This window comes from Stegodyphus dumicola, chromosome 7 (assembly GCF_044657685.1).
Source record: "Stegodyphus dumicola isolate Sdum_Otavi_A_Nest chromosome 7, ASM4465768v1".
Taxonomy (NCBI): domain Eukaryota; kingdom Metazoa; phylum Arthropoda; class Arachnida; order Araneae; family Eresidae; genus Stegodyphus; species Stegodyphus dumicola.
In genome coordinates this window covers 203,841,064-203,868,258 of record NC_140774.1, presented here as the reverse complement: position 1 = coordinate 203,868,258, position 27,195 = coordinate 203,841,064, and the positions used below count along the sequence as shown (strand labels likewise).

The 27,195-nt window shown below is 29.0% G+C and overlaps 1 protein-coding gene across 1 annotated transcript in view; it reads right to left on the bottom strand.

Annotated features, from left to right (window-relative positions):
- Positions 1-27,195, bottom strand: part of Tep2 (Thioester-containing protein 2) — a 151,130-nt gene that overhangs the window by 43,293 nt on the left and 80,642 nt on the right. The window contains exons 6-23 of the mRNA XM_085821260.1: positions 24,325-24,398; positions 23,740-23,791; positions 23,586-23,659; positions 22,885-22,924; positions 21,836-21,920; positions 21,295-21,403; positions 19,913-20,134; positions 18,016-18,369; positions 16,232-16,426; positions 15,046-15,195; positions 13,006-13,125; positions 9,726-9,780; positions 9,452-9,608; positions 8,234-8,351; positions 6,929-7,042; positions 6,702-6,800; positions 6,096-6,224; positions 459-603 (exon numbers count right to left, since the gene is read on the bottom strand). Of these exons, the coding sequence (XP_085677386.1) occupies positions 459-603; positions 6,096-6,224; positions 6,702-6,800; positions 6,929-7,042; positions 8,234-8,351; positions 9,452-9,608; positions 9,726-9,780; positions 13,006-13,125; positions 15,046-15,195; positions 16,232-16,426; positions 18,016-18,369; positions 19,913-20,134; positions 21,295-21,403; positions 21,836-21,920; positions 22,885-22,924; positions 23,586-23,659; positions 23,740-23,791; positions 24,325-24,398 (2,292 nt within the window). The remainder of the gene's footprint in view (positions 1-458; positions 604-6,095; positions 6,225-6,701; positions 6,801-6,928; positions 7,043-8,233; positions 8,352-9,451; positions 9,609-9,725; positions 9,781-13,005; positions 13,126-15,045; positions 15,196-16,231; positions 16,427-18,015; positions 18,370-19,912; positions 20,135-21,294; positions 21,404-21,835; positions 21,921-22,884; positions 22,925-23,585; positions 23,660-23,739; positions 23,792-24,324; positions 24,399-27,195) is intronic.

Here is a 27,195-nt window from a genome sequence, read left to right as displayed (position 1 = left end):
ATCAAATTCTAATAAATGACATCCTTCCAAAACTTTGGAAAGAACATAGTAAATAGATATTGCAAAAATGCTAGGCTAAAATGAAAATTCATTTATAAAAATATATATCAACATGCATATCTATGCACAAATATATGTGCTACGTTTGTTGCAAAAATTATTAAGTTTTAGGTATGTTGTCTGAGTTAAAACATAAAACTAATCTTTAATGCATATTTCTCTATAGTTACTTTATGATATATATTAATTAATGTCTCTACTTTAAAACATATATTGCAAATATCAATATACGTACTAATTAAAGTTCATGAAGACCAAAAAAAAAAAACTTTAGGATAATGGAAAGAAAAATATTACTCTCGATTAATTGATTATTTACAGCCACTAAGTCACCTAAAACTACTTCACTTTTCATTTGACATGAAAAGTACAATTAAAAATTTAAAACAAAGACTTACCTATGGCTGATAACTGGACACTTGTTGAGCCAGGAACAGCCTCCTCTGGCACTGGAATAGCAACAGATTCTTTGACCACATTTGCACTTGGATTTCTCAGATCCATTAAAATAGCTTTGTTGAAAAACTGTGGAGCTCCTTCAGGCTATAAATAAATTCCAATATAAGAGTTTAACAACTTAATATAAAAGTTATTTAAAATCTTGTGCTTTTCCAATAAAAGCATTTATCTTCAGATATTACATTGCATTGCCTTGAAATATTTAATTAAAGTAAAGTTATAATTTAACTAATCTTTTGAGCAGAAAATAGTGTGCATGTATTCAGTTATGACAAAGCACACGAGGGCTATCCGCCTAAGGGGAAGGATGCCTTCGTGGGGAACTTTCTAAGGGAAACTGGCTTGTATACATGTTACACATGGGGAAAACCATGAAAATGCCCATGGCGCCAGCCCATTTGCTGGGATTCGAACTACCAGTGTTCAGCGACTTTACCGCTCGGCTGCTCTTCAGCCTTCAGAAAAATAGTATAAATAGACAGGTGGCCACACAAAGGCTTCAGAAATTTTCTTTGATAATATTGTTATTTCAGTTTATATATAGTCTTAAATAATATTGTTATTTCAGTTTATATATATAGTCTTAAATAATATTGTTATTTCAGTTTATATACAGTCTTAAATAATTAGATAGTGATGAAAAAAAAAAAAAATATCTGCTACAAAATTTAATTTATATGCCCTTTTGAATTTGAAACCAATTTTTTAAAAAAGGATTTATATACTTTGCATCTTCCAAGATTTTGTAATCCAAGAATATTCTTTCAACATGAAAATGAATATTCAGAGAGCTGGCATAGTTTATTGTCCACAGTGTAAGATTTGCAAAATATTAGATACTTAACATTTAATTTTTTAAGTTTTGCTCGAAAATCAAACTCCCCTCAAATGTCTTTTTTAAACATATTTATAGATTTTATAATACTTTCTTTACATCTAACAATTTAATACACAGTGTGCATGATAAAAATTTCAAGTTTGTAGTTCATGAACAGAATAAATCCAGTGTACGAATATCTAACATATATCATAGCTATCAACGTTGAAAACCAGGTTTCCAAGTTACGTAGCAACAACATTTCACAGGAACTCTAAACTGAATAAAAAATTCGCTTCATAATGCACGAATTCAGGTTACTGAGCTATTTGCAATACAATTCAGATGTAAAATATAAGAGCATTTAATTAGGTATTCTAAATTTCATGTTTGGCTAATTATATTTTTTAATTTTCATACACTTATGCTGGAAAAATCCTGAATGATGAAGTTGCTTTTATTTATCAAAGTATTTTTTTAATAAAATGAAAATAAAACTAATAATATGCTTCCATTTTTGAGGTCACTGTCCCATTTCCAAAGGAAATCAGTAAAAGATACGATTTGTCACCCATGAGTTCTCATTGTTAAGTTCGAAATGAATTCTTTCAAACATGACGGTTTTCTGCTTTCGTCAAATAACCAGAGCCATCTTAATTGTCGAGTCCATGTTGCCCATTAATAAAACAGTAACTTAGTCCTTCAGTTTCTTAAAATAATCGCTGTTTCGCTTTTAAATATTAATGCATGTTGCAGTACAGCTTAATAAAGCAGTCCAGTTTCACGTGTATTATAAATTTCAAGTGGCTTGTATTCATTTCACAGCCCAAGTAAAATGATTTTATCCAGTTATCAACAGCATTATGATACAATTTCTGATGTCAGATTACTCTTCCTCCAAATTGTGAGCAGTGTGTCAGTCGTTATAAAATTTTCTAATCATTAAGCAAATAAGTAAACAAAAAAAGCTCTAGAAATAAAAGCACCTTTCAGCTTGAAACCATTCTAGCTAATCATCATTCTAGATTTTCGGTCCTTTTTGCGCTTCCTTGAAATATCTACCTTTTTATATATATATATATATATATATATATATATATATAATTCCTTGTTTAATAAACTGCACAGTGCTGTTGGTGAAATTCCTGTCTAAATGTAATTTTTCTCTGGATTCAATTGTCAAGAAAATTAGTCTTTTAACAATTTATCCTTTACTTTCAGACTTAAGCTGTTTGCCATTTCGATGAGTTCCAAGTTAAGCACACAAATTTTAATAAATGCTTCTCCAGAAATTCAAGTTCTGAAATTTATGTTTCTAGCAAACAAAAAGATTGCCCTCTACCTGTTTAGTTTATCTGTCACTTGATGATTACAAGCATGACCAACGCTTTTGCACTATTTCTTTAGTCTACAGAAGTTGCACTTTTCCCTAGTCGAGTAGGAAACCTCACTCATTTACAATGAATTTAGAGAATTCTTTTTGTTAACCTTAAGATAAGAAAATTCGGTACTTACGTATTAACGCAACCAGGCCAAAATTCGCATAAATCGCCAAATTTGGCGACCCTACTTACGGCACCCCTACGTGTTATACGTAATTTTTCGTGAAGAAATCAATGCGTTTTTCAGAATGGCACATACACAGTAACCATGTACACGTCGACCTATTTTCACTTAAAAAAACATCCCGGAATTGCACAAAAATGGCATTGCGTGCATTCGACTTTATCCATACACACTGCTTTTTTCTCATAAATTAGAAAAATTTGCAGGAAAATGCAGGAAAATTTTGTGAATATTTAAAGTCGGTAAAAAGATTGTGAAAAAGTATATACCCTTTCCAAGGATGAACATTTGCATGTTTAAAGTAAAGGAATACAAGAAAAGAATACAAAATACTGGAAAGGATACAATACAAGTGAGTTCGAAAATGCTGGATTTCTGCATGGAACTGTTAATCGCATATAACTTTGTGGATCCCAACACGGGCGTTCACACACAACATGTAGAGCGCATGTGGGGCTCAGCCAAATGGCGCAACAAAAATACAGAGTGGAACAGCCCGTCATCATCTTGACTCGTACCTTATCGAATTTATATGGCGCCAAGCTCAAGCTGTTAATGGCGAAGACGGTTTTCAATCAGTGCTAAAAGCAATAGCCAAAAGATTTCCGCTGAAAAAATAATTCTGCAACTTATTCAAATTCGAAACCGGAAGGGTTTAATTGCTATTTTATATTTTAAAACAAAATATAAAAAACTGTATTAAAAATTATCTGTAATTAATAAATGTACATTTTCTTTCTATTCATACTTTTTTACTCAAACTTACAAATCGCGCCAACCTGGTTGCGATAATACGTAAGTACCGAAAATTCTGCTGCTTTGAAGTCCACTGTAGAAAAAGAACTCTAAAAACAGTGTCTTACAGGTACCGAAATGGATGACTTACGAAAAGGTTTGATTGGCACAAGTAGGATATTTTGGTTTTAAAAAACCAGTCCTGCTAATATAAGTGTAATAAGCAGCAGAGATGAGTATCTTCTTTTCTACTTCCCAGTAACTTGAATCTTGCCTGTTCTTATTGTTGTCTCTGCTACTCTTTAGGCCTCAAATCATCCATAAATCATTACAGAAGGTCAGCATACTCAGCTATTTATGTTTGCTTTATTGTTTAGTTGGTTGTATTAAACAATTAGAACAGAAAAATTCAGCATTATCTTTGCAGATAGTTTCCAAGAGTTTTCTTTGTTAGTAAGACCAAAAACATTCACTACGTAGACGAATTTATTTTAAAATTTAGGAGAGCTCATTCACTGAACAAACTGAGGAAGGGGGAAATTTCATGAATAATTTTAGTATTTTCAGGACCTGGTACGGAAAAGCTAAGTGAGGAAATAAAAATACCAATTGATTAAACATTGCTTGAATCTTCATGTGAAAATCTACAAATGTCAAAAGGATATTAAAACAATTCAGTTCAAATGAAATTCAAAAAGAAAAATTAACAAGATCAGCAAAATATAATAAAAACTAAAATTCAGATGGAAAAAATAAGAAATTATTCTGAAAATCACTTGAGGTGAGAAATGGAATTTCTCTAGTTTAACCCTTTAATGTTGAAAATATATAAAACATTTTTTGGGTGCATATACAGTGAAATACGTTTAAGGCACAAGCACTTAAGAAGAAATATCGGTTAACACGAAATAACCCAACAGTCCCAACAAAATGCTATGTATTTTCATGCATTTTTTTTCCCCTTTAACACGAAACAAAAAGATTTCCCTTTTGAAAATGAACAAAATACGGAAAACACCAGCCTCGCGGGCAAGATTTAAGAGGGGTATGTAATGAAAGAGAGGTGGTTTTGCATGTTTCGTAGACAGAAGACTAACTTGGCACATAACTTGGTGTATAACACATAACTTGGCTTTGAAATACCCTCAGAATAGCCTGTGACACTAGCCAATTTTGTTTATCTAAGCTACTTTCACCCTCCACCCTTTACAAACACCCCACAAAAACATCTCATCTCTCACGAGTTGGCTTTGAAATTCGGTGAGGAGTACATCGCGGTGTGTTTAAAAATCAGTGACTTCGAGCCAAAAGAAATGGAGAAGGAGGATACTGAAATTCAGCCAACTCTTAATGAAATTTTTGACGAAGTTTCTGTATTAATGAAATGTCTTACTGTATCATCGGAAGAATTCGCTGCAGAAGAAGATGATAATGTGTGTATAGCCCCAATTATGGCAGACAAAGACAGTTTGGAGTTTGTTCAAAGCTAAAAAAAATATCACTGATGCATATTCCGATGACGAAAATGAAATGAATAATGCAGCTCCTGTTCCCACACCATCCGAAATGAGGAACATCATGAAAAGTATGCGCAGTTATTTAGATGCACATTACAATGGACGACATCGAACAATTTGTTGACATTTTGATGCTAAAAAGACAATGCAAAAAAAAATATCAAATTATTTTCTAAAAACTCAATATATGTTTTGTTTTTCAAAAACTTGAAAATTTTGTATTAAGTTCTCGTGGATGATTTTGTTTCATTGATTTTTATTAAATATATGCATATCTATGTAAATAAAATGTACTCTAATAAACATAATTTTGTTTAATATAATTTTTTTTTGGGGGGGGAGGGGGACAATATCTTTTAACATGAAAAAATATTTCAATCCCCTTAGTTTCGTGTTAAACGATTTTCACAGTACTAAATAAGTAGAATATGTATAATATACTATTTATGTCTATCTGCCTTACAGCTTGATGTTGAACAGCAGCAACAATGCCAAATAACAGTCATTTGGAGTTATAGATCTCCCATAAAAGCCAATGAAAACACGTTCCTCTTATGCAACCAAGTAAAAGTTTAAATTTTATTAATTTAATAAATTTCATTCGTTGCTGGGAAGCATTTTTCTTAGACAAAGGCTAAAAATTAAAAACTTGAGAGAATCGGCAATCTACTGGCATCTGGTGAAAAATTGGAACAATTAGCAGCTATGTATGTGTGTACATGTATATATATATATAAAGTAAGAAATTTACAACTAATTTTTCAAAGACCAAAAATTCAAAATTAATAAATTTCAAAAAATCATATAAATACAATAAAGAATTTTAAAATGTTAAAACCGAAACTTCTAATAAGTAAAAATACTAGGCATGTTTGTATTTTGGTTTTAAAAAACTGTTTGTAATTTTATCTATATATATTTGTGCTAGAACTAAATAATACCTTCACAAGTAGCTTTCTAACTACAGCATCACCAGCACTTTCTGACACTGCAGTAACTTTCAAATCTATGTATCCCAAAGTCTTAGGAGTTATAAGAAACAAAACTGATATTCCATCTTCTGCAGGTACCTAGATCATAAAAATAATAATAAAAACTAAATAAGCAATAAATATCGCAGATTTTATGCTAGCGACCAGTATGAAAGGCTAAAAATGACACATATTATTAACCAAAAATTTTCCTAAAGGAATTAAAATTTTTATCTTCTGGTGAAGTGCAAAAATTACCACCATTTTTTTAAATTTTGAAGACAGATAAACAATTGAGAAATTAACAATGAAGCTCATAAACTAAATAAAAGATTTTGTTTTCTGCCACATGATCTTGCATAAATATTTTGCAATAAATTACATAACTAAGAATATATAATTAAAACTTTATGTATTAAATAATTCATGAAATGTGAATTAAAACATTAAATAAATGCAATCAGGACTAATCACATTAGTTAGTTCTCTGAAAAAAGAAAGCAAATCTGATATTCCAATATATCCAATACTAACAGGTACAGTTTAATAAAATGAGCACTAAAAAAACACACATACTTCCACTGTCTTTGTCATTTGATCATTTGAGTTAGTTATTTCATTTCCAGCAGTTGTAAATTCAAAATCACCTTTACTATTTTCTAATGTAACGTCGGCCTGAAAAATAAGTGTAATTATTACGCATTAAAATTTCATTACAAAGAAATAGCATTTTAGACATAGTAATTAAAGTTAACAAGAATTAAAGCACAAGAATTAAATTTAATAGAATAAAATAAACCTACTTTCATTGGCTTCTTTTTATAGTTGAAAACAATAACTTCTACATATAAGGACTCTGATCGTATCACAGAATAAGGCAGGTTTAATTTAACAAAGAATGGTCTGAACACGGTAACCTGTGGAGGGTGAAAGGCAAGCCATTTAATATTTGATATTTCCTATACATTAAACACAAAGTACTTATAAATTGAGATCCAATAAATATAGTAAAAAATTATTTTGTCTCGAATAAACAGAAATTCTTCATTAGTGCCTACACTTTTTGAAATTTTAGACAGATGTATACTGCAGAACAGTGTAAATCAATTGCAAATTCAATAGGAGAATTCAGCATAAGAAATTATAGTCTAACATAGCATTCAAAAATTGACATCAGAAATTTAAAATTTGTTTTCTGAACCAGTCTTGATATACTGAATTTTACAGCATACTAATTAACGGTTAATAATTTTTCTTTCATTCTTTGAAATAAGTTAATCAAGTCTAGTAATATTTCAATATATATTAATAATTTTTAATATGCAATTATTGTAATATTGCAAAATATTCAATATTGATCAATTCTAGTAATATTCAAGTAATATTTCAATATGAAATAAATATTATTAAGAGTTGAAGGTGACAGATAATTAACTGCAAGAAGAAATAGTTATATTAGACGATGCTTTGGACATCTCAGAATTTTTTGTTTTAGCAATAACAAAAAACTGGAAGTAACAAAATTGAATGTGAATGACAAACAATATGCATTTGGTGAAAACTAAAAGAATTTTAAAAATGTGAATTGCTTAGCACAGATCAGGTCCAAAATTAGAGGACACAGAAAATGATGCTAGACAATTTTTTTAATGATTAAATACATATGTTTAAAAATCTAAGTTTTTTTGTACAGACATATTATTTAAACCAAAGATACTTCTGGGAACAATAATAGTTAAAGTACCTGAAGGCAAAAGAATATAGCTGGCTGAAAGTTCAAATTAAGAATTTTCATGTGAGCTAATTATGAAAAATTCTCGAAATACTTTTCCTTTTAAGTTTACAGGATAAATATTTAAAAATGATACAGCAAATTTATAAAATATTGAATTGCAATCGTATATAAGAAACTTTAGTTTGAAATAAAAAGAACTGAGATTTTTGGTCTTGCTGGTTCCCCCCCCCTAATATCCTTTTCTTTTTTAAGAATATACCAGATCTACACAGAAAAATAATTCGAAAGATGGAGACTTCTAACAATACTAAATATAAATTATTTTTTAAATGAAATTAAAAAGTTAATGTCATGCTCAGAAGAGGAATAATACCTTAGCATTTTCTGTAGCAATGCCTAATCCATTAACAGAATCCATGGCAAATGCACTGATGATCCATGAAGTAATGGTGTCTGGGATATTTTTTGCCAATGACATCTTGCCATCATTCCTAAATGTAACAAAAAATTTTACAATTTTATCACTTCAGGCATATTTAGTTAATTTTCTCCCCCCTTCCAAAAATAAACACAATTGCACAATAAATCTCCATTAGTAAGATCTTACACTAATAGAAGACTGAAGAGAGATTTATCATTTAGTATTTTTCAATATAAACATTAAAAACAAATTGCACATTCCTGTAACATTTGCATTTTCATAATTAAATATAGTTATAATTAAATATAGTTATAATTTTGTTAAACTGCACCACTGCTGATATATTAAAGGACCCACTTTAACTGCCCAGTGCATAACACACTGATTTTATTTAAAATCTGATAATCATAAAAAAATCATTCATTTCTTTGACATTAATATGAATAACACTAAAACTCTACAACAAAGTCTAGAAATAATTAACTACTGAACAATTTTTGAAACTGATTTAAAAAATGTTTTCTCAGACATGCTATTAAATTTATAAATACATAATAAAACACATACAAAGATAAAAAATAATAAAAAAAACTATAAACGCATAATAAAAAACATAAAGATAAAATAATAATACATTAAGAAATAGTTCTTTTAATTCTATGATTTAAAGAACTGTCAGAATTGAAATTGCTTTGCTCAAAATAGGTAAGCTTTTGCTTTTCTCTAAATGATCGTCATTTTGCATATCCTATTCCCCACTTTTTTTTCTTCTCAAGCCTAATTCTTTTTTCCCTTTTTTTATTTTACAATTTACAAAATATAACAATTACAAGCATTTGACTCCAGAGCTATCATAGAAGCATTCTGCAGTAATTTTTGTAGTAGTTAATTGGTAACCATGACAAAGTTATTTCACAGCAGGGCATCCTTCATGCAGGAATATTGTTATGGAAAATTTCCCAAATCAAGTAAAATCTCTTTTCAAAAAAGTGAAGGGATAAAAATAGACATCATCTGAGAGCTGTTAAATTATACACACTTGGCAATAAAGAGATTGTTAAATTAATATTGCACTGTAATCCTGATATCAAAATTACTTACACTTAAAAACCAAAATTAAGAGTTGCATTAACCATTTTTTTCACAGAAATTAAATTATTTATGCATTACCCTGCAGTTCCAAGATCCCATATCCATGTTTCGGGGAAATTCTTTCGTACTCGAGGTTTTGACCCATACCCATTACCATGGTTATACATCATAGAATCTACAGCATTCAGTTCATCATCTAAGCTCTCTGCCAGTGGATGATATGATCTATACATAACTGAAATTAGATATGCAATATTATATGCCTGATTTAATAATACTTAAGCTTCAAATCTAACAAATAAATCAATCGTATTTTATTATTGCACACAATTATTTAATTTAATAAACTTACTCAACTGAATGTATCGGTAAACAAGTCCATTGGTTAGAACGACGACTCCAGAATCCTAAAAGAGTAAAATTTTAATCTATTTTTAAATATTATAAAGCATCCATACAAAATAAAAATAATTGAAAATTTAAAAAGCTAGAAACCAAAATTAATTTGTATGCCTAACAAAATGGGAACATATTCCCATCTAACAAAGATGGAAGTTGCCACTCCGTGAATTTTTTTTTTTTTTTTTTTTTTTTTTTTTTATGTGCTGATTTAATGTTTAACCCTTTGAGATTTAGTATATAAAAAAAATTTTTCTTTTAGAAAAGATAACTTTACACATAGATAACTAGCCTCTAATACAACGTTATTTCATGCAAAAAAAATAGGTAAACCTTTAAAGTAATTCATGACATGGTAGGATACCACATGTTTCATCATGCACATAGTGCAGTAAAATGGCATCTTTGCCCTAGCGTAAATTCTCCTAATATGCTTATCTAAAGTGCTAGTTTTAGCAACCAAATGAAAATGCAAGATTTTAATAATTATCTAGAAAATATTGATCATATTCGGAAACTAAAAAATATTTTTTTAAAAACTTACATAATTAAAAAAAATCTCTCTTTGTAAGACTTTTTAGATATTTTTTAATGATTTCATAATAGATTTGAATCGGAGAAGATTTTCGCTCCAGTACTTTATTTGCTACAGATTTGAAAAGGAAGATATTTAGAAGGCCATCATGATTTACATTTCACCTCTCTTTCCTCTGCTTAGGATATTTTTCTATGGTGAATCACACTCGCATAGCCATTCGGTATTCAATGACACTTCATGTTAGTTATATTTTCATTTCTTTCGGAAAAAATTTCACCTCTCTTTCCTCTGCTTAGGATATTTTTCTATGGTGAATCACACTCGCATAGCCATTCGGTATTCAATGACACTTCATGTTAGTTATATTTTCATTTCTTTCGGAAAAAATACTAAGTATTTTTTAAGTTTTACATTATTGCAATTTATTAAAAAATACATATTTGCATTATAAACATATAAAACGAACATACTTGAATTCAAAAATATTTGAAAGGTGCTGCCATCTAGTACAGGGTTCATAGCCACATTTTAGTTAAAAAAATAAGCACCTATAAGCACTTTTCAAGCACATTTTAAGGAAAAAATAAGCACTTGTCTAATTACATTATACACAACTGCATAACCTTAAAAGAAAAATTAGACTTGTAATTTAAAATATGAACTATGCAATATTTATTAAAAGAATGAGCATTACCTCAAAAATGGAAAACAATTTTTTTTTTTTTTAATTTTAAATGACAGTTCAATTTACAGAATTAGTTTACAATGAGAGAAAAAAAAAATATGCAGAACTAAACTATATTACAAAATTTAATGATGATATTTCAGTTGAAAATATAGAAAATAAATAATAATAAGCCATTTTAATTGTATTCGTTTGGCACCTAATAATAAATACAATTTATTTTTCCACTCATATTAATATTTAAGTAATTTAACTTAAACCAAAATTCTGAACATTTTCTAAATTTTCATTGCATAACAGTTTTCCCTTAATATATATCCCAAGCAAAGTAATTTAAGTAATAAAGAGGCACATTTCTGAAATCAGATAACAGGAAATTGCTTCATTCAGTCATCTTTTAACAGTAAAAGCTTAACTAACCCCCACACTCGAAATTCCCGAATATTCCGGATAGTAACTGGAAAAAGAGGAGTGGGGGAGATTGTAGCCGTTCTTTAGATTTAAATTTAAGCTAAATAAATTATTTTGACATTTCGATATGTGCATCATATAAAAACCAACGGAACTAAGAAATATTCTGCTTAGAAAGCACAGTAAAACTCTTTTAAGTGTGTATAAACAAATCTCAGACTGAACATCAAAATTAATTATCAATGCAAAATACTGCAAACGTTATTGTGCAATACGTGCGGTGTAATTCTTCCATATGGGGATATTACGCGATCAGAATCAACACCTGCCGGTATTCGGAGACGCAAAAACTTTTAGTCCTATTCAATCCAGATTGGACAGTGACCAAAAAAAGTCCGCTGCTTCAATATTAGAGATTTTGCGGAGAAACTCCCAACCTCCGTACTGTATAATGTATTGGCAAAGAAAATGAAATTATTTTGACTACTCGATTACTTTCCTTTTATTTAAGCCATTCCGAATATTATTCCTTAGAAAGCTAATCTGTGTAAAAACACACCAATTTTTGGAAGTTTATCTATACTTCAGCAGTTACTGCAACTATACTATTATAAATATTCATACATATGCTGATAATATAAGCATAACGATCATAATAAACACGAATATGAACTGACCACGCGGAATGAGGATGCAAATTATTAAAATCTTGATAGAAATTCAAACGTGTGTAGTATTTGGGTGGGAGGAAAAGAATACCGAATGTACCGAAATTTTCTACCTTTTCGCAATTCTTTGGCCAATAGAACGACGTGCACCTGTCTGTACTCTCCACCATAGGTTACGTTAATGCAGAGGAAGGGGGGAAAGCAATTTTCGGGAGTATGATTCACCATCTGACGTTGCATATAAGAAAGAAATGTTTAGTTTCGGCTTTGGTACGGAGAAAAAATGTGCTTTCATTAAAAACAAAGGATTAAAAAAAGCACTAAAAGCAAAAAATAAGCACTAAAAATAAAAAAAAATAAGGACTTTAAAGAAAAAGTAAGCACCTATAAGGGCCTTTATATTTTATTTTCAAATATAAGGACTTATAAGCACTTGTAAGGACCGCTACGAACCCTGTAGTAGCAGCAATTCCTACATGCGTGGTGGGATGTATTTGGTCCCACCTTTTAATTTCAACCATTCTTAATTAATATATATGAATTCAAATAATAATTTTTTTAGAAAAGGAAATTTTCACATAAAAATATTCATTCTAATCTAACGCCAAAAGTTGTTGTTCAGACGATTTAAATTGCATTGGAAATAAAATAAAAAAGCTGCTTTAAAATTAGACCTGCAAAGAATTTCTATTTTACATTATTTCAATGAATGAATACTAGTGCTGCCACCTGTTATGCATTTAGAGAACTAAAAGGAATAATTGTATGTATTTTGAATGGAATTTTGCAGTTTTCATCTGGGAGATAAAAACTGATAAAAAGGTGGGATGCCTGTCAAAGGGTTAATGTTTTTTAACACCTCAGGAGCACAAAGGAATAATACATCAATGAAACAGAAATGTTTTCAAATAAACAAGAAAATGAAAATTACATCAAAAACTTCATGAGCTGTAGCTGATCCAGGCCACCAAAGAGAACGCTTCTTGCGATAGAAGGGATTATACCTGTATTTCTTTTTACCTCCATCATACATTTCCAATTCAGAAATTACCTAAAACAAAATTGCACAGAGGAAACTAATAAATGATTAGGCATTCAACTACACAGTATTTTTACTGACTGGCAGCAAAATCATCCTAATTAAGTAACTACTCTAGTTATAAAACAGCAGTAAAATATAGCAAGCTGCAATGATTTATAATATAATAAAAGGACAATTATTAGTAATCTCAAAAATAAAAAATCACAGTAAAGTTCCGAGAAGAAAGGAAACTGGAACTTGGAATATTTGCTATTTATTCCATTTTTATATGAAGAAATAATACACAACAAATCTGGAATGTTTGACTATCACTCATTTCACAACTGTCATGTACACTGCACAAAAAAAGGGGGGGACACAGTTCGATATCTCCCGTTCTACTGCGCTGATTGACAAAATTCAAATTGCGTTTTTCATGTCTCAAAAGTGCAATTTAGGATATATATTAGCAATGTTCTAAAATAAGTATTTTCACACAAAATCCTACTTTTTCTGAAATAACATACCATTTTTCTTTTCCATATTTTGATTCTACGTCTCAAATTATGCCTAGATCTTAAACTTTGTAAAATTTGATGTGAAATTTACGGAGAAATTCAAAAATTTATCTTGGCACAATTTTTTCAGTTTGCCCAAGAATAATTCGTTTGGCGAACTTCATAATATATGGCAACCAATTTCTCTTTCCCTTCCATTACACAGGAGCGGAAAAAAGGCACCTCTTTCCTATCCTTTTATATTGTGCATAAGCAGGAAAAAAGTCACACTGTTCTGGATTTCAAATAATTATAGCAAAGTGTCTAAACCACATCTGAGGTTTTTTCATTTTCAACAAATATGCCAAATTTCAAAACGTGCCAATATATAAATTCACATATATCTTCAGAAATTTTGAATAAAAACTGTAATTTTTTTGCAGGTAGGCTTACAAATATGTCTACTTTTTAAGATGATGGTCAAATTTTTATATATTATAATTCAAAATTTTTTTGAAAAATTTATAAAAATTATTTTAAAATACAAATTTTAAAAATAAATCTTAAAAAACAGGTGAATTTTATTTGGAATGAACATGAATTTCAAAATGTGAAAGGAAGAATCAAATAAGTTTAATGAAAAAAGAGATATTAATATATATATATACCAAAATCAATTAACATTCGGGAGCTAAAATTTTGAGCGTTAATTTTTTAAAAACTACTTGTGAAATTTTTACAAAACTTGGTACTCTGGCGTAATTTGAAAATCGAATCGAAATATCGAAAAAATTGGTATGTCATTTCAGAAAAAGTCCGATTTTGTGTCAAAATACCTATATTAGAACAATGCTATATATAAATCTAATACATATCCTAAGTTGTCCTTTCAAGACATAAAAAACGCAAGTTGAATTTCATCGATCAGCCCAGTAGAACGGGACTGTCCTTCCCCCTCCCCTCCCTGCAATGTACAGCAATTGTAAAAAAGTTATATTTAAGCTTATTAATTTCATCATATACAAATTCCACAATCCAACCATAGTATATTATCAGAGCCAATTTCATATATAAAATTTCAATACATTAAAATTCAATACACCATGAAGCAAATTTTAAGACAAGAAACAGAAGGTGCTAATCTCGTTATATATTAACTTGAATGCCTAATAATATGGCAACAAAACAGATGCAAGCATATTCCATTTAACATAACTGACTCTCAGCTGTCACTCGTGCATTTTTTTTAATGTGTTGAAAGTCGCCCCTGGAGCACAAAGGGCTAATATTTATGTTATTTCATGTAACAAGACTAGTGCAGAAATCTGATTTAAAAACATCATTGCTCTCACACTACAAATTTTGTATTAAAGCTAAATAGCATTACGCTATATCTAGTAACATACTAAAGTTTTCCATATATTATATTTACACAAACAGAGAAGATACTTACATCATTTTGGGTAATATCATTTCCAGATTTGAGCAATAAAACACTCTGATCTATTCCAAGTAAACCCACAAGAGCATTTGGTCTGGTTTCTACTGTCACATTGACCAGAGCTCCAGGTTTTGTTTCTTTCACATCAGTAGATACACTAACCTGATGAAATGCAAATTCAAATATCAATTAACAGATTAATCTATAATAAAAATTAAGATCTGGTAATATCCATGTTCCCACCTTTGTTGTTTATTTAGCCCATCAGCCTATTGCCTTCAAAATTTCATTTAACATTAAGTTTTCAGATAAAAAAATTTTTTTTCATACCTATAATAATCTTTCAACTTTATGTTTTACATCATGTAAAAAAAGGCATGTTTACTGCATATTATTATTTAAAAGGAATGTCAAATTAATAAAAATTAATAATTATAACAAAATCTTGATTACAAATACAATAGCAAACACAAAAAAGGTTTCACATAATGTGCTAAATAGTCAAGAATTACAAATATTCAAATTATTAAGAATTACAAATATTCTTGGTAATACTGAACCCTTCATTAGCTGACAGTATTTAATAGAATTCAAAATGTAAAAATTTAAATACATAACATAAAAACAATACAAGTTTACATAATTTTAATAAATTTAAGTTATTTAAAAAGATTTAAAATGTTCTAGACTAAGTAATGCTGCTGTATTTGGATCACAATAATTATTTGATTAAAGAAATTAGATTCATTCTAGGGATTTAAAATTAGGGACATTACTTCTACTTGGTTTATTGTAAAAAACATTGTTTACACACAATTTTTGTAATTAACAAAACTAAATTGTATTATGTGTTATACAACATTCAAAGGAGTATTTACAATTTAACGCAAAACGCAAATTGTTAAATTTTTTTCAGATGAAGGTAATTGTGCTTTTCTATCAAACTGCAAATGGTAAAAAAACTTATAAGGAATGACTGGATATCTCTTTTCTTACCATATTCTATTTATTTACTGTAGGCTTTGCATTTAAAATTCTTAAAAGTTACAACTTTCAGTCTGAAGACTATGGGCAGTGCAAAAAAATAACAAATATTTGACAAATTGAAAAAATATATATCCATAATTAATTTTCCATATCTGCATAGGAACATGTTAAAGAAATTTGAAAATACTAGCTAGTACATGCATTTACTTACGGGTGTCCTAAAAACTCCAGCAACATCAAAATTGACAGCATCAGCAACAATCTCATTATTTTCAGCTTTGACATAATATACAACAACTCGAGCTTTGGGAGCCATTTTGTGAGTCACAGGTATCGAGAATCTGTAGGTTTTCACATTAGGTATATTAATAGCACCAGCCAGAACTATGTCTCCACGACCTAAAACCTTAGGAGGGAAAATGAAATTATTTCCTAAATTTGAGTATTTCCAAAGAATTTGATTACAATGAACCACAAATTTTTTTTTAAATTCCTCCTTATATTTAAATACTAAAAATAAAAAATTAAAACCAAAACACATGAGTATAAAAGATTTTGGTCCTTTATCCGCATCAGCAACATCAAAATTGACAGCATCAGCAACAATCTCATTATTTTCAGCTTTGACATAATATACAACAACTCGAGCTTTGGGAGCCATTTTGTGAGTCACAGGTATCGAGAATCTGTAGGTTTTTACATTAGGTATATTAATAGCACCAGCCAGAACTATGTCTCCACGACCTAAAACCTTAGGAGGGAAAATGAAATTATTTCCTAAATTTGAGTATTTCCAAAGAATTTGATTACAATGAATCACAAAATTTTTTAAATTCCCCCTTATATTTAAATACTAAAAATAAAAAATTAAAACCAAAACACATGAGTATAAAAGATTTTGGTCCTTTATCTGCATCTCCTATTTCAACGTGTAGTCGAATTGCTATGTTTTTCGCATATTTTTAGTGTATATATATATGACAATAGCCACTGACACATATGCACACACTCTATGTGTGTTTGGATATGTGCAGGTTTATATGTAACTGTCAATTTGCAGACTGCAAAAATTTAAATGTCAAGTAGAAAGACTTCTGTTCCCTCCCCCATAAAATTTATTTCTCATGAAATGCTTCCTTTTATTATTTTATGAACAGAACTATACCTATCAGCTATAAGGATAGTCAAACACAAATGTTTTTGCACATTTCTAATAATTTAGATGTTCAGATATTACCTAAATTTCCATAGAAATTCTGTAAAAATGGCTGAGGAATAACATCAGACTCTCTTTTTAAATACAATATTCCAAATTTATAAACTTTTAAAATAAATTAAGTTTTAAATTAATGCACTCACACTGTGTGCACAAGAGAAAAAGGAACACTCTAAATCAATCACGTTGAGTATGAGTAAAATGCAGATTATGTACATCATAGCCTTTTGTTTTATGGGACAGAACATCTAAACCTTTTGTTTGTGGGATAGTTCAGATTTAATTAGTTTGAATATAGTGAAGTATAATAGGGCTATCTGCCTAAAGGATGAAATACTTTCATGGAGAACTTTTGAAGGAACCTGGTTTATGTTAAAAATGAACAAAAAATTAAAATACTCATGCAGTCCTTTTACCAGGATGAAATGATGCAAAATTTATTTTTTTAACCAGAAAATGTTGTTTAGTTAATCTCATTTATATAGACAATCTATTTTGCCAGCATACAGAATTTCAAATGTGGTGACATCCATGAGCTAAAAAAGATAACTATCACATTTAAATCACAGTATACGAATTTCTACACATATGGAAATAAATTATTTCAGTTGTTAAAACAATAATTCATACTTTTCAACTATTAAGTAATAATAAAGAGCAAAGAAAAGATTCTAAAAAACTGTCAATATTGTTATTCTTTCTCTCTTTGTCTACCTAATTACTATTAAATTAGCTTACATTATTCTTTTTATTATTAATTATAAATAAAATATTCTTACTTCATACACTAGCTGAGAAAGTGGTTCAGTAGCATTCACTTCTAATTCAACTTCTTTATCTACAGTAGGATTTTCAGTTCTCAAAAGAATTTGAATGAAACTGTTGCTTGGAGACATGGCAGCTTCGACATTATCTAGGTGATATTCCAAGCCTCTGAATTCAGCATTCATGCTTAACAAAGAGACGTTGCTATTTACTGGTGGATAAAAGTCCACACTCAATAGGCCATTACTTGGTACAGCAATACTACGGGAATCCCATTCACGTTCATCATAAGTATACCCATATTTCAATACAATTTGATCACCATTTGTAACAACAACAGGAGTATCATCTTGATAACATACTTTGAGCTAAAAAATAAATATTTATTAATTTGAGTAAACCATTAAAATTAAAAATGTAAGCAATGGTTTTGGTTTCTAACAACTAAATACAAAAATATTGCTTTTCTGGTGAAAAAACATTATATTAAGCCTTCAAATGGACGCTGAGTTTCTGATTATCCACAATATGAGTGATCCCTCATATCTTATATAATACGAGTTTATCTCTCAATGTGTCAAACCATTATCATGAAAAATTGAATCTTTTTTTTTTTTAGAAGAAATAAATTTTCATGCAGCTAACTTACTGCTAAAACTTGAAATAAGTTATAAGTTTTATTCCCATTTTTAAAAATGATAATTCTTATTTTAGAAAACTGGCTGAGAAAACAATCTAGCATAAAATGACTACCAACATGATGTCTGCCAGAAATCATTCTTAATATTCAGTTTTCAAAATCTAAGTTAATAAAAAATAAAAGAGTAAGTACAGTAAGACAAAAAAGATGAAGGTATTTTATTAGTCATTTTCAAATCAAAATTTATCAAATAGATTTTTATATATCAGATCAGATTTCAAAATGTGGTGAGTGAAGAGAAGCTAATGAATAACAGTAATAATAAAATAAGGATGAAAACATCACAATACAATACAACCATAAAATCTTCATCTTGGGCTTTATTATTAATAAATTCAGTTTTTAATTAGCAAGTTTGAAGTTTTCTGAAGATGTAAGTTAATTACTACTTATCTAATTTTTTCATTAGCATTTTGAAAAAAATTATTAACATTTTAAAAGAAAACAGCATGAGCGGTGTATTTACAAAATAGCATCAGGAAAAGTTTGCTTTGATGAGCACAATACACAACTTCATATGAAAATAGATAAACAAGATTATGCAAAAAGAAAAATTATGATGGGCTAATTTTTTATGTATTACATTCGTAACTTTTACTTGATTATCTTACTAAATCTTAATGTGATTATCTAACTAAGTAATGAGTGATCATTTCCTTCAAACTTCTGGCAGAATGATTAGTATACATTTGACAGGACCTTTGGTAACTTTCATGGCCCATGAAAATATGTTAACTTATGTCTGAAATGCATCTGTCCCTCCCCAATCTTATATAATGTTAAATGTATGCATTTGATATTTGAACTGATAAGAGATAAAACGGCTGTTTTTATAATTTTAGGCCAGAAATTTCTAACAGTTTGAAAAGTTTGGTAGGGCATCAAGCATTAATGTGTGAATGGACTGTCATAGTTCATTCGACTTACTAGATTAACTTTTTTGTTTCTCTTTTAATTAAATTATGATTGATTAAAAGATTATCCAGCAAATTACCATAATTAGGTCATCAAAAATATGTTACATTCTTTTAAAGAAGATATTAAATGCAAAGAAAATAGTTTAAGAAATAACTTAACTTTTGGTTACTTTAGAATACTTTATTCATTTTCTAAAGCAACCAAAAATCACTAATTCTTAGCATTTTAATATGATATTTCGGAACATTTTACCAAGGACATTTTGAAAATTTTTACATACATAAACAACTTACATGAGCTGTGTACTTCAAACCAGGTTTAAAAGACTCAGACGATTTCACAAGTTCTACTTTAATGTCTCTGTCGTACATTTTAATGACACTGGTTGCATTATATTTCCTTTTTGTCAAATATTCTTCTACTTCAGCAACAACATCAATTTCCAAAGTCAGAGCATCCTCCTTCAGACCCAAATCACGAACCAGATTCATGGGTATGTTGACTGAGCCATCAATCTGAAATAAATATTCACTACATTTACCAGGTTTTAAATTAACATGTTTGATACTACCATATAAAAAGTTCAGGTTTTAAATACAGTATTACTTTAAATTTAAGCTTTTGAACTGTATTTTGTATTTAAAACTTTTAAGAAAATTGAAAGCAAGCACTTTACACCTTATAGATGCTGATCTCACACTCCCCAAAGACAGGATCTTTGCTTAATGGTCTGGGCATACACATAGTATTACAATCAATGATATTTATTATTTTTTCACTTTCCAATTTTAAAATTCTATTGAAGCTTAAAAATTTAAGAGGATTAAATTCAAAGCAAAAAGGTACTAAAGAAACTATTCCAGTTTAACATCATTACCATTACTTGCTCAAATTACAAACTCAACTTTTTTCATCCAGATGCATTAAAATTGCTAAAGATTCACCAATGTAACATTAAGATCTGTCACATATATAAAAATTCAGCCAGCACTTTAATTTTGCAAAACTACACTTTCTTGAGTCGAAAGTTCGAAAAAGATACGGAATGTTGTTACAGAATAACAGCTTTAACATCAATAATCTTGGAAAAAATTTCATTTAAAACATTCTTTCACCCTATCAAATTTCTCAAATGCTTTAAAATTTCAAACAGTTTATTCGTATAACTGCATAAAATCTTAAGGGAAATAAAATACGAAGGATAACTGTTGCATTTAGTTTCTATCTGGTTACTTGTTTAGTTTCTATCTGGTTACTTCAAAGAAATGGTGAAAAAAATTCAGTCCTAAAACTTCATAGATGCATTGCATATTGCCGCACCTATTTCATAAATACTAGAGTAGGATCTACAGATGATTATTTAAGAGCTTCATCATACAGGACAATATTTCAAGCAAACCATATTCAAGAATACAAGTCTATAAATATTAAGAAATGTTTTTCAGAGAGCCATTAAAAGAAAACAATAAATCTGATGAATGTTTAAAAAAAATCCTATTCAGCTAAAAAAACTTGTATTTCAAAATACAGAAAACTAGCAATAATTTCCAAGTTCAAAATGGTACAAAATACTCTGAAATAAAATCACAAATTGTCATTAATTATTATTAATAACATCAATGTAAAATGAAGTATGCATGTCTAAATTAGTAGAAGGAAAAAGTAAAACCATTACCTCAGCTTCCGTAACGGCAGGCTTATTTTCATTAGCAAGGTAACCATATCTCAAAGATGGTTTCACAAGAAGTTTAGCATGTCCTTTCACAGGCTTTCCATATGTGTATCTAAATTCAATAGAATGTATTTTACAAGAAAGATCACTAATATTAGAGGTTTAGACATTAGCTCACATTACAAATACTGACATTAGAGGAAACAGAGATTAGAAACACAAAAAATGTACAATAAATATTTATAAAATGAATTTTATGCTTCTATTTTTAACTGCCTATTTAGACATGTGGAAAGGTCAAATTTCTTAACACAACAAAAATAAACTGTTTCAAATATACCACAAATTTTTAAATTTCAATGAAATAACTGTTAAATAACTTGAGTAGATATTTCCGATTATCTTAAAACCAGTCTAAGCGAAATTTAAAATTTCATTTATGTTTTCAAACATCATTTAAATTGACATATGATTACCATTATTCTGCAACAAGAAAATTTAGAATTTTTATATTATTTTATATATTACTGAAAAAATAACTTACCTGGCCGTGACAGTTGCCACAAAATCAGGCTTGCTGTATGTAACATATGTTGGTAAAGATAACTGCACTTCAAAATTTGGAAGAACTGTAACATAAAACATGTTGAAATACATAGGTCAATACAGGCAAGTTTTCAGGAAACCTACTTATATAAATCTTATTCTAAAATTCTATATAAACACTATCTTAATGTTGCTACAAATAAAAATCTGTAAAATTAGCATTACAGTGTGTTACAACTCGAACGGGAAATGAGCGAAAGTTTCTCTTCTGCCAGTGGCAATGAGGAGTCGAAAAACGAACTTGGAAGAATGCGGTCGCTCACTCGGTTTCTCTCGATAGAATTTGATACGAAGGGGGATAATCCCCATCTTTTGATTTGAAATTAATCTTAAATTATGTATATATTGTAATATTAAAGATGTGTGTAAATAAAAGTCATTAAGACTTAATTGAAGTAGTGATTTGAATCGAATATACAAATCGAAAGCTCTCCCAAATAGAACTATGGATTATAGAAATAACACAGTAATTATCTATGAAATATCTCAAAACTCTGTATATCTGATAAGGGAAATCATGGGCTATAGAGCAAATACAGTTCTGCTTATGTAATTGTTAAAATCAAAGCCAGACAACAGAAAATATTACAAAGAATTAAAATACTTCACATATAAGAAAGGTCATATTATCGGATGCAACAATTTCACACACAATTGAGTGTGTGTTTTTTTCCCTAGTTTTCCCTTTCTCAGATTTTCTAAAATAACCATTTAAGTGTTTAGACCTGTTTCCCGAGCAAAATATTTTTTCACATAACTGACTGAATAAAAACTAAACTTAGTCATAGACTAACAGCACTTTCAATTAATCATTGTTCGAACAGTTTCACAAAAGTACAAAAATAATTCAAATGAAACATGCTTTAACCAACATTAGGGGGATGACCTTATTCACAAACCAGTGAAAATCTAAATTCAATTCAAACATAAATCAGCATAAAAGGAAATAATCAGCATAAAAGATTTATTTTTTTAAATTTTACCTACCATATTCAGCAACAGTAAATGTCTTTTTGAACATTTGTCCCTAAAAAAAAAAAAAAAATTTTTTTTTTTTAAAATTACCATGAATATAATTATAAATTCCAATTAAAATATTCATCGGAAAGAATATAACTTAAAATACAAACTACATTATGAGCATATTACATGATTTAAAATTAAGTGCATTAATTTAGGGTAATATAATGGTCATCGATTATTTCTAATATTATCCTCATTATTTCATCATACAAAATGCTATTTATTTCTTTTGATTTACATTATATCTTCAAAGAAAGGAAAAAATATTTTAATAGCATTTCACTCTTTATATTCTAAGAAAAAAAGACAAATATTTATCTAAAATACACTAATATTATATTTCTTAACTAAAGAGGAACCAAGATCAACCAAACTGAAATTTTGCTCGACTAAAATTCAATGACTGGTTTAAATTTTATCTTCTTTTATAATTTGATCTTCCTTTTCATAAACTTTAATGTTAATATTTAGTTGTATATGCTACAGTTTTGATCTGCCATTAAATTCGAAAAAACAGGGCACTTGAAACTCTTCCACAATTATTTCATTAACCTCCCATAAATAAAATTCCATTTTCATCCAGCAGCAAATATTTACAAACAGATGAAGTTCTCATGCTCTCCCTGACATGGAAAGTGAAAACCAGAATATGCAGGAAAGCTTACCAAAATATCAACATTTATAGACCAATCTCCAAGAACTGGCTGATCAGACAAGAGCAAATCAGCTGAAACGGCACCTGTTTAAAGAAAATTTAGTTAGTCTATATGTATTCCCACAGTAAAAATGGTAAATTTCATTATTCAGATCTGTTATTACCTTTACTCGTAAACTGTCTATTCCACTGCTTAATGCGATTACCACTGGCATCCTGAAATAATTAAATTTTCTTAATACATATTTAAAAATCAAAGAATGAATTTATTACTAAGTATTAGAAATTAACTATTATTACATAATCATGACTAAATTTTTAATTTGAAAAAAAAAAAAGAAAAAAAAAAACAAGTATCAAAAAAAGCCTTTACAAGTGTGTATATTCTAGTTTTAATATGCATGTTAGTTGAAAAAATTTCTTTGAGGTTTAAAATGCCAATAATTTGCAACGAAAATTTATTTGCAGTGAGAAAATGAAGATATTTTCACTGCTTCTGCACATTGGTGATTCAATAAAACTATAGCACTTCTACCTAATAAACTTAAAAAATATAAGGAGCAAATAATTATTAAAATAAAAGAATTTAAAGCGTAAATGAAAATCAAGAGGTCTTTGAAATCTTGGAATTTTGCTTTCTGCTGCAAATTTCAAAGATCCTTTCATCCCAAATATATCTATCAGCTAAAGGTCTAGCAAGTTTTACAGAAAATACATTAATTATCTAAAAAGACAGAGAAGATACTTACTGTAATAAACATATTTATAGCTCCTGTCACAGTTGGCAATAAATGAGGATTTACAACAAGGACTCTAAATTGGACTAGAAAAAGAGAAAAAAGGAAGAAAAACTTAATTTTACAATTAAATGATTCTTAAAGAGAAATTCAGAAATTACTTTTAATTGAAAAATATGACTTCTGCATAAGTACGACAATTTTAAGATTTCCCAATGATTCAAATAATAGTTTCCTGTTTGCATAGAAAAATTGTTAAAAATGTTTCTATTGCCTTCACAAAAGTAGTATTAACGTTTAATAAACCATAAATTTTAATAATTTTAAAATATATTCTTCATATATGACCAATTCAATCATATAAAACAAAAAATTTACATTACATATTAAATATACATTTAATCATGATAATTTAGACACATAAATTAAAACAGATGTAACTCGCAGAAAAAGGAATTACAGAACGTATTTAAAATATTATACCATGTTCATAAAAAGACATGCAGTTATACAGAACATAAACAAATACTAACAAAATGAAAAAAAAAGCAACCATAAAGATTTTCTGTGTTATGATTTATATTATCAATGAAATGAAAATATGTAGATTTATATTATCAATGAAATGAAAATATGTAAACTCTCCCAATTCCTCTTCTACAATTACATTCTAAAAATGGATTATTCTCAGAATGTTAACAGTATCTCATGCACGTGTTTAAATTATAACCTTCTCTGTTTTCTTTTATTAGAGGTACAGGTAAAAGTGAGTGGGATATGAGAAATTTCTCTATAAAATCTAACAGGTAATGTCCCAGCACACTAACCATCTAGATGCTTTCCACGGGGTAGTATCAATTATTTGGCATCACTGTATAGAACAGACATTGATATGGAGGCTGAGACTTAATTTGCATATACCTAGCTATCCCTTAAAATATTGAAGAGGCAATGATTGAAGAGTTCTTTAATAAATTTGGGGTGGGTATAATACAGCATATAATAAGAATAGCATTATATTAATAAAAAGTATTTAACATATAAGACTATAATATATAGTTTAACAATGCAACATAATAAATAGTACATAACTAATAAAACATTACTATTTGAATTACATTATTTATATACATGTTTGCATACTACTTTATTCCTCTACATATAATTTTGTTGTGTACGAAGTTTTATTTCGTACGAGTGGAATGAGATTAATGGATATATGTTTGGGTTACATCCATAATTTTGTAATCTGTACCAAGGTGAAGTTCAGAATTCCAATGATAAGTTCTTAGTTTGGATCAGTAATTTATAGAAGTTCAACTCAGTATTTTGATATACTGAAGTTACAAATCCTCCTGGAATTTAATAATGGTAATTTGCTGTAGCAGATTTGGTATTAGGCACTGTGGAGATAAGGAGAGATTACGACATTATTTGGCATGGCTCTCGCCCCAGGGAGTTCAGTTTTTGTTGTATTTTCATTATCTTAAGATGCAAATGCTGTTGCGTTATGATAAACTTTTTGAAAGCAAGATCCAGATTCATAGATTTGCCGAGATGAAGGTTTATGTTAGAAGAGAGAAGCACGAGTCATGATCTGCATCTCTCTTTCCTGCACAAATGCAGATTCAAGATTTTTTCTTGAAGAAATATTATGGACATGGACATGGCTAGTAATGTATCAAAGTTAGAAATGATTTGATGCTTCTTGCATTGGTATTTTCTTACTAAAGTATAGGCTGGCTGGCATTATATGTTTTCGTGCACATAGAAGCCCACAGAAGCAATAGTGGTTTTTTTTTTTTTTTTTTTTACAGCCATTTATTTTACATATGTTGGTGAAATTTTGATGCTTTCCATCATTTTTAAACTCACTACTGTCAAAATATTATAGGTCCTATGTGAATTTTGTGTCATGAAGGAACAATTGTGGATTTTGGACCACGAACATGGAAATCTGCAATTCCAAATTATTTCTTTACCCAAAAAGCTTTTTTTTTTAAAAAAAAAGAAAACTAGCAATATTTTGTAATTTTTGTTACAAACCTTTTTAAATGGTGACTATCAAATATTACATAACTATACTGCCTAATTGTAAATATTATATAACTGTGTGTGATAACTAATTCAGGCAATTCTTATGTCGTTGAGAAAAACAAAAGGAGGAAAAACTCATAACAAAAATTATTTGCAGAATCAATCAACTATGAAAACACTACATAGTCTGTACTTTAATGGAAGAAAAGATGACAATGGTAATTAAAATAATTAATTACAGCACATTCAAAGAACTGAAAGAGACAACCATTATTCTCTCCACACATGAAACAGAATATATCAGCCATGTTAATCCCTCTAGAGGACTTACTAAAGATACAGCTTCTACCATTTCAGTACACACGTGGTTCTTTTTTAAGAACCTGGGGTGATAGGGAGAGATGGAACTGCAATTAATACCGGTTTAAAAAATTGTACTATCCACCTGATCGAATTTCAGATTCAAAGACCACTGCATTAACACATTCGGAGACCACTGTCTCCCACATTTCAATGAACTGAAGTTTCGTCACTTATATTCTGTTGTTGCAAAGTCAGGGACAATTTTAGAAGACAGTAGCTTATGATCCTGGTCCACTTTACTAATCAATATGACAACAAATCGAGTTCCGACTTTATGTGAACTTAGAAAAACACACTGATGAAATTAGGAAGTTGATACATTTTATTCTGAATAGCTACTTGCTTCCCTAGTTCAAAATTAAAACCAGCAAAATTTCACAGATGGTACAAAGGTAGTTTTTGAAACAATCGGAACATTATACCCAACTCGAAATTTACTGTAAGTCATGAAAACCCAGTTATTAAACAGAATTCATTCATTCA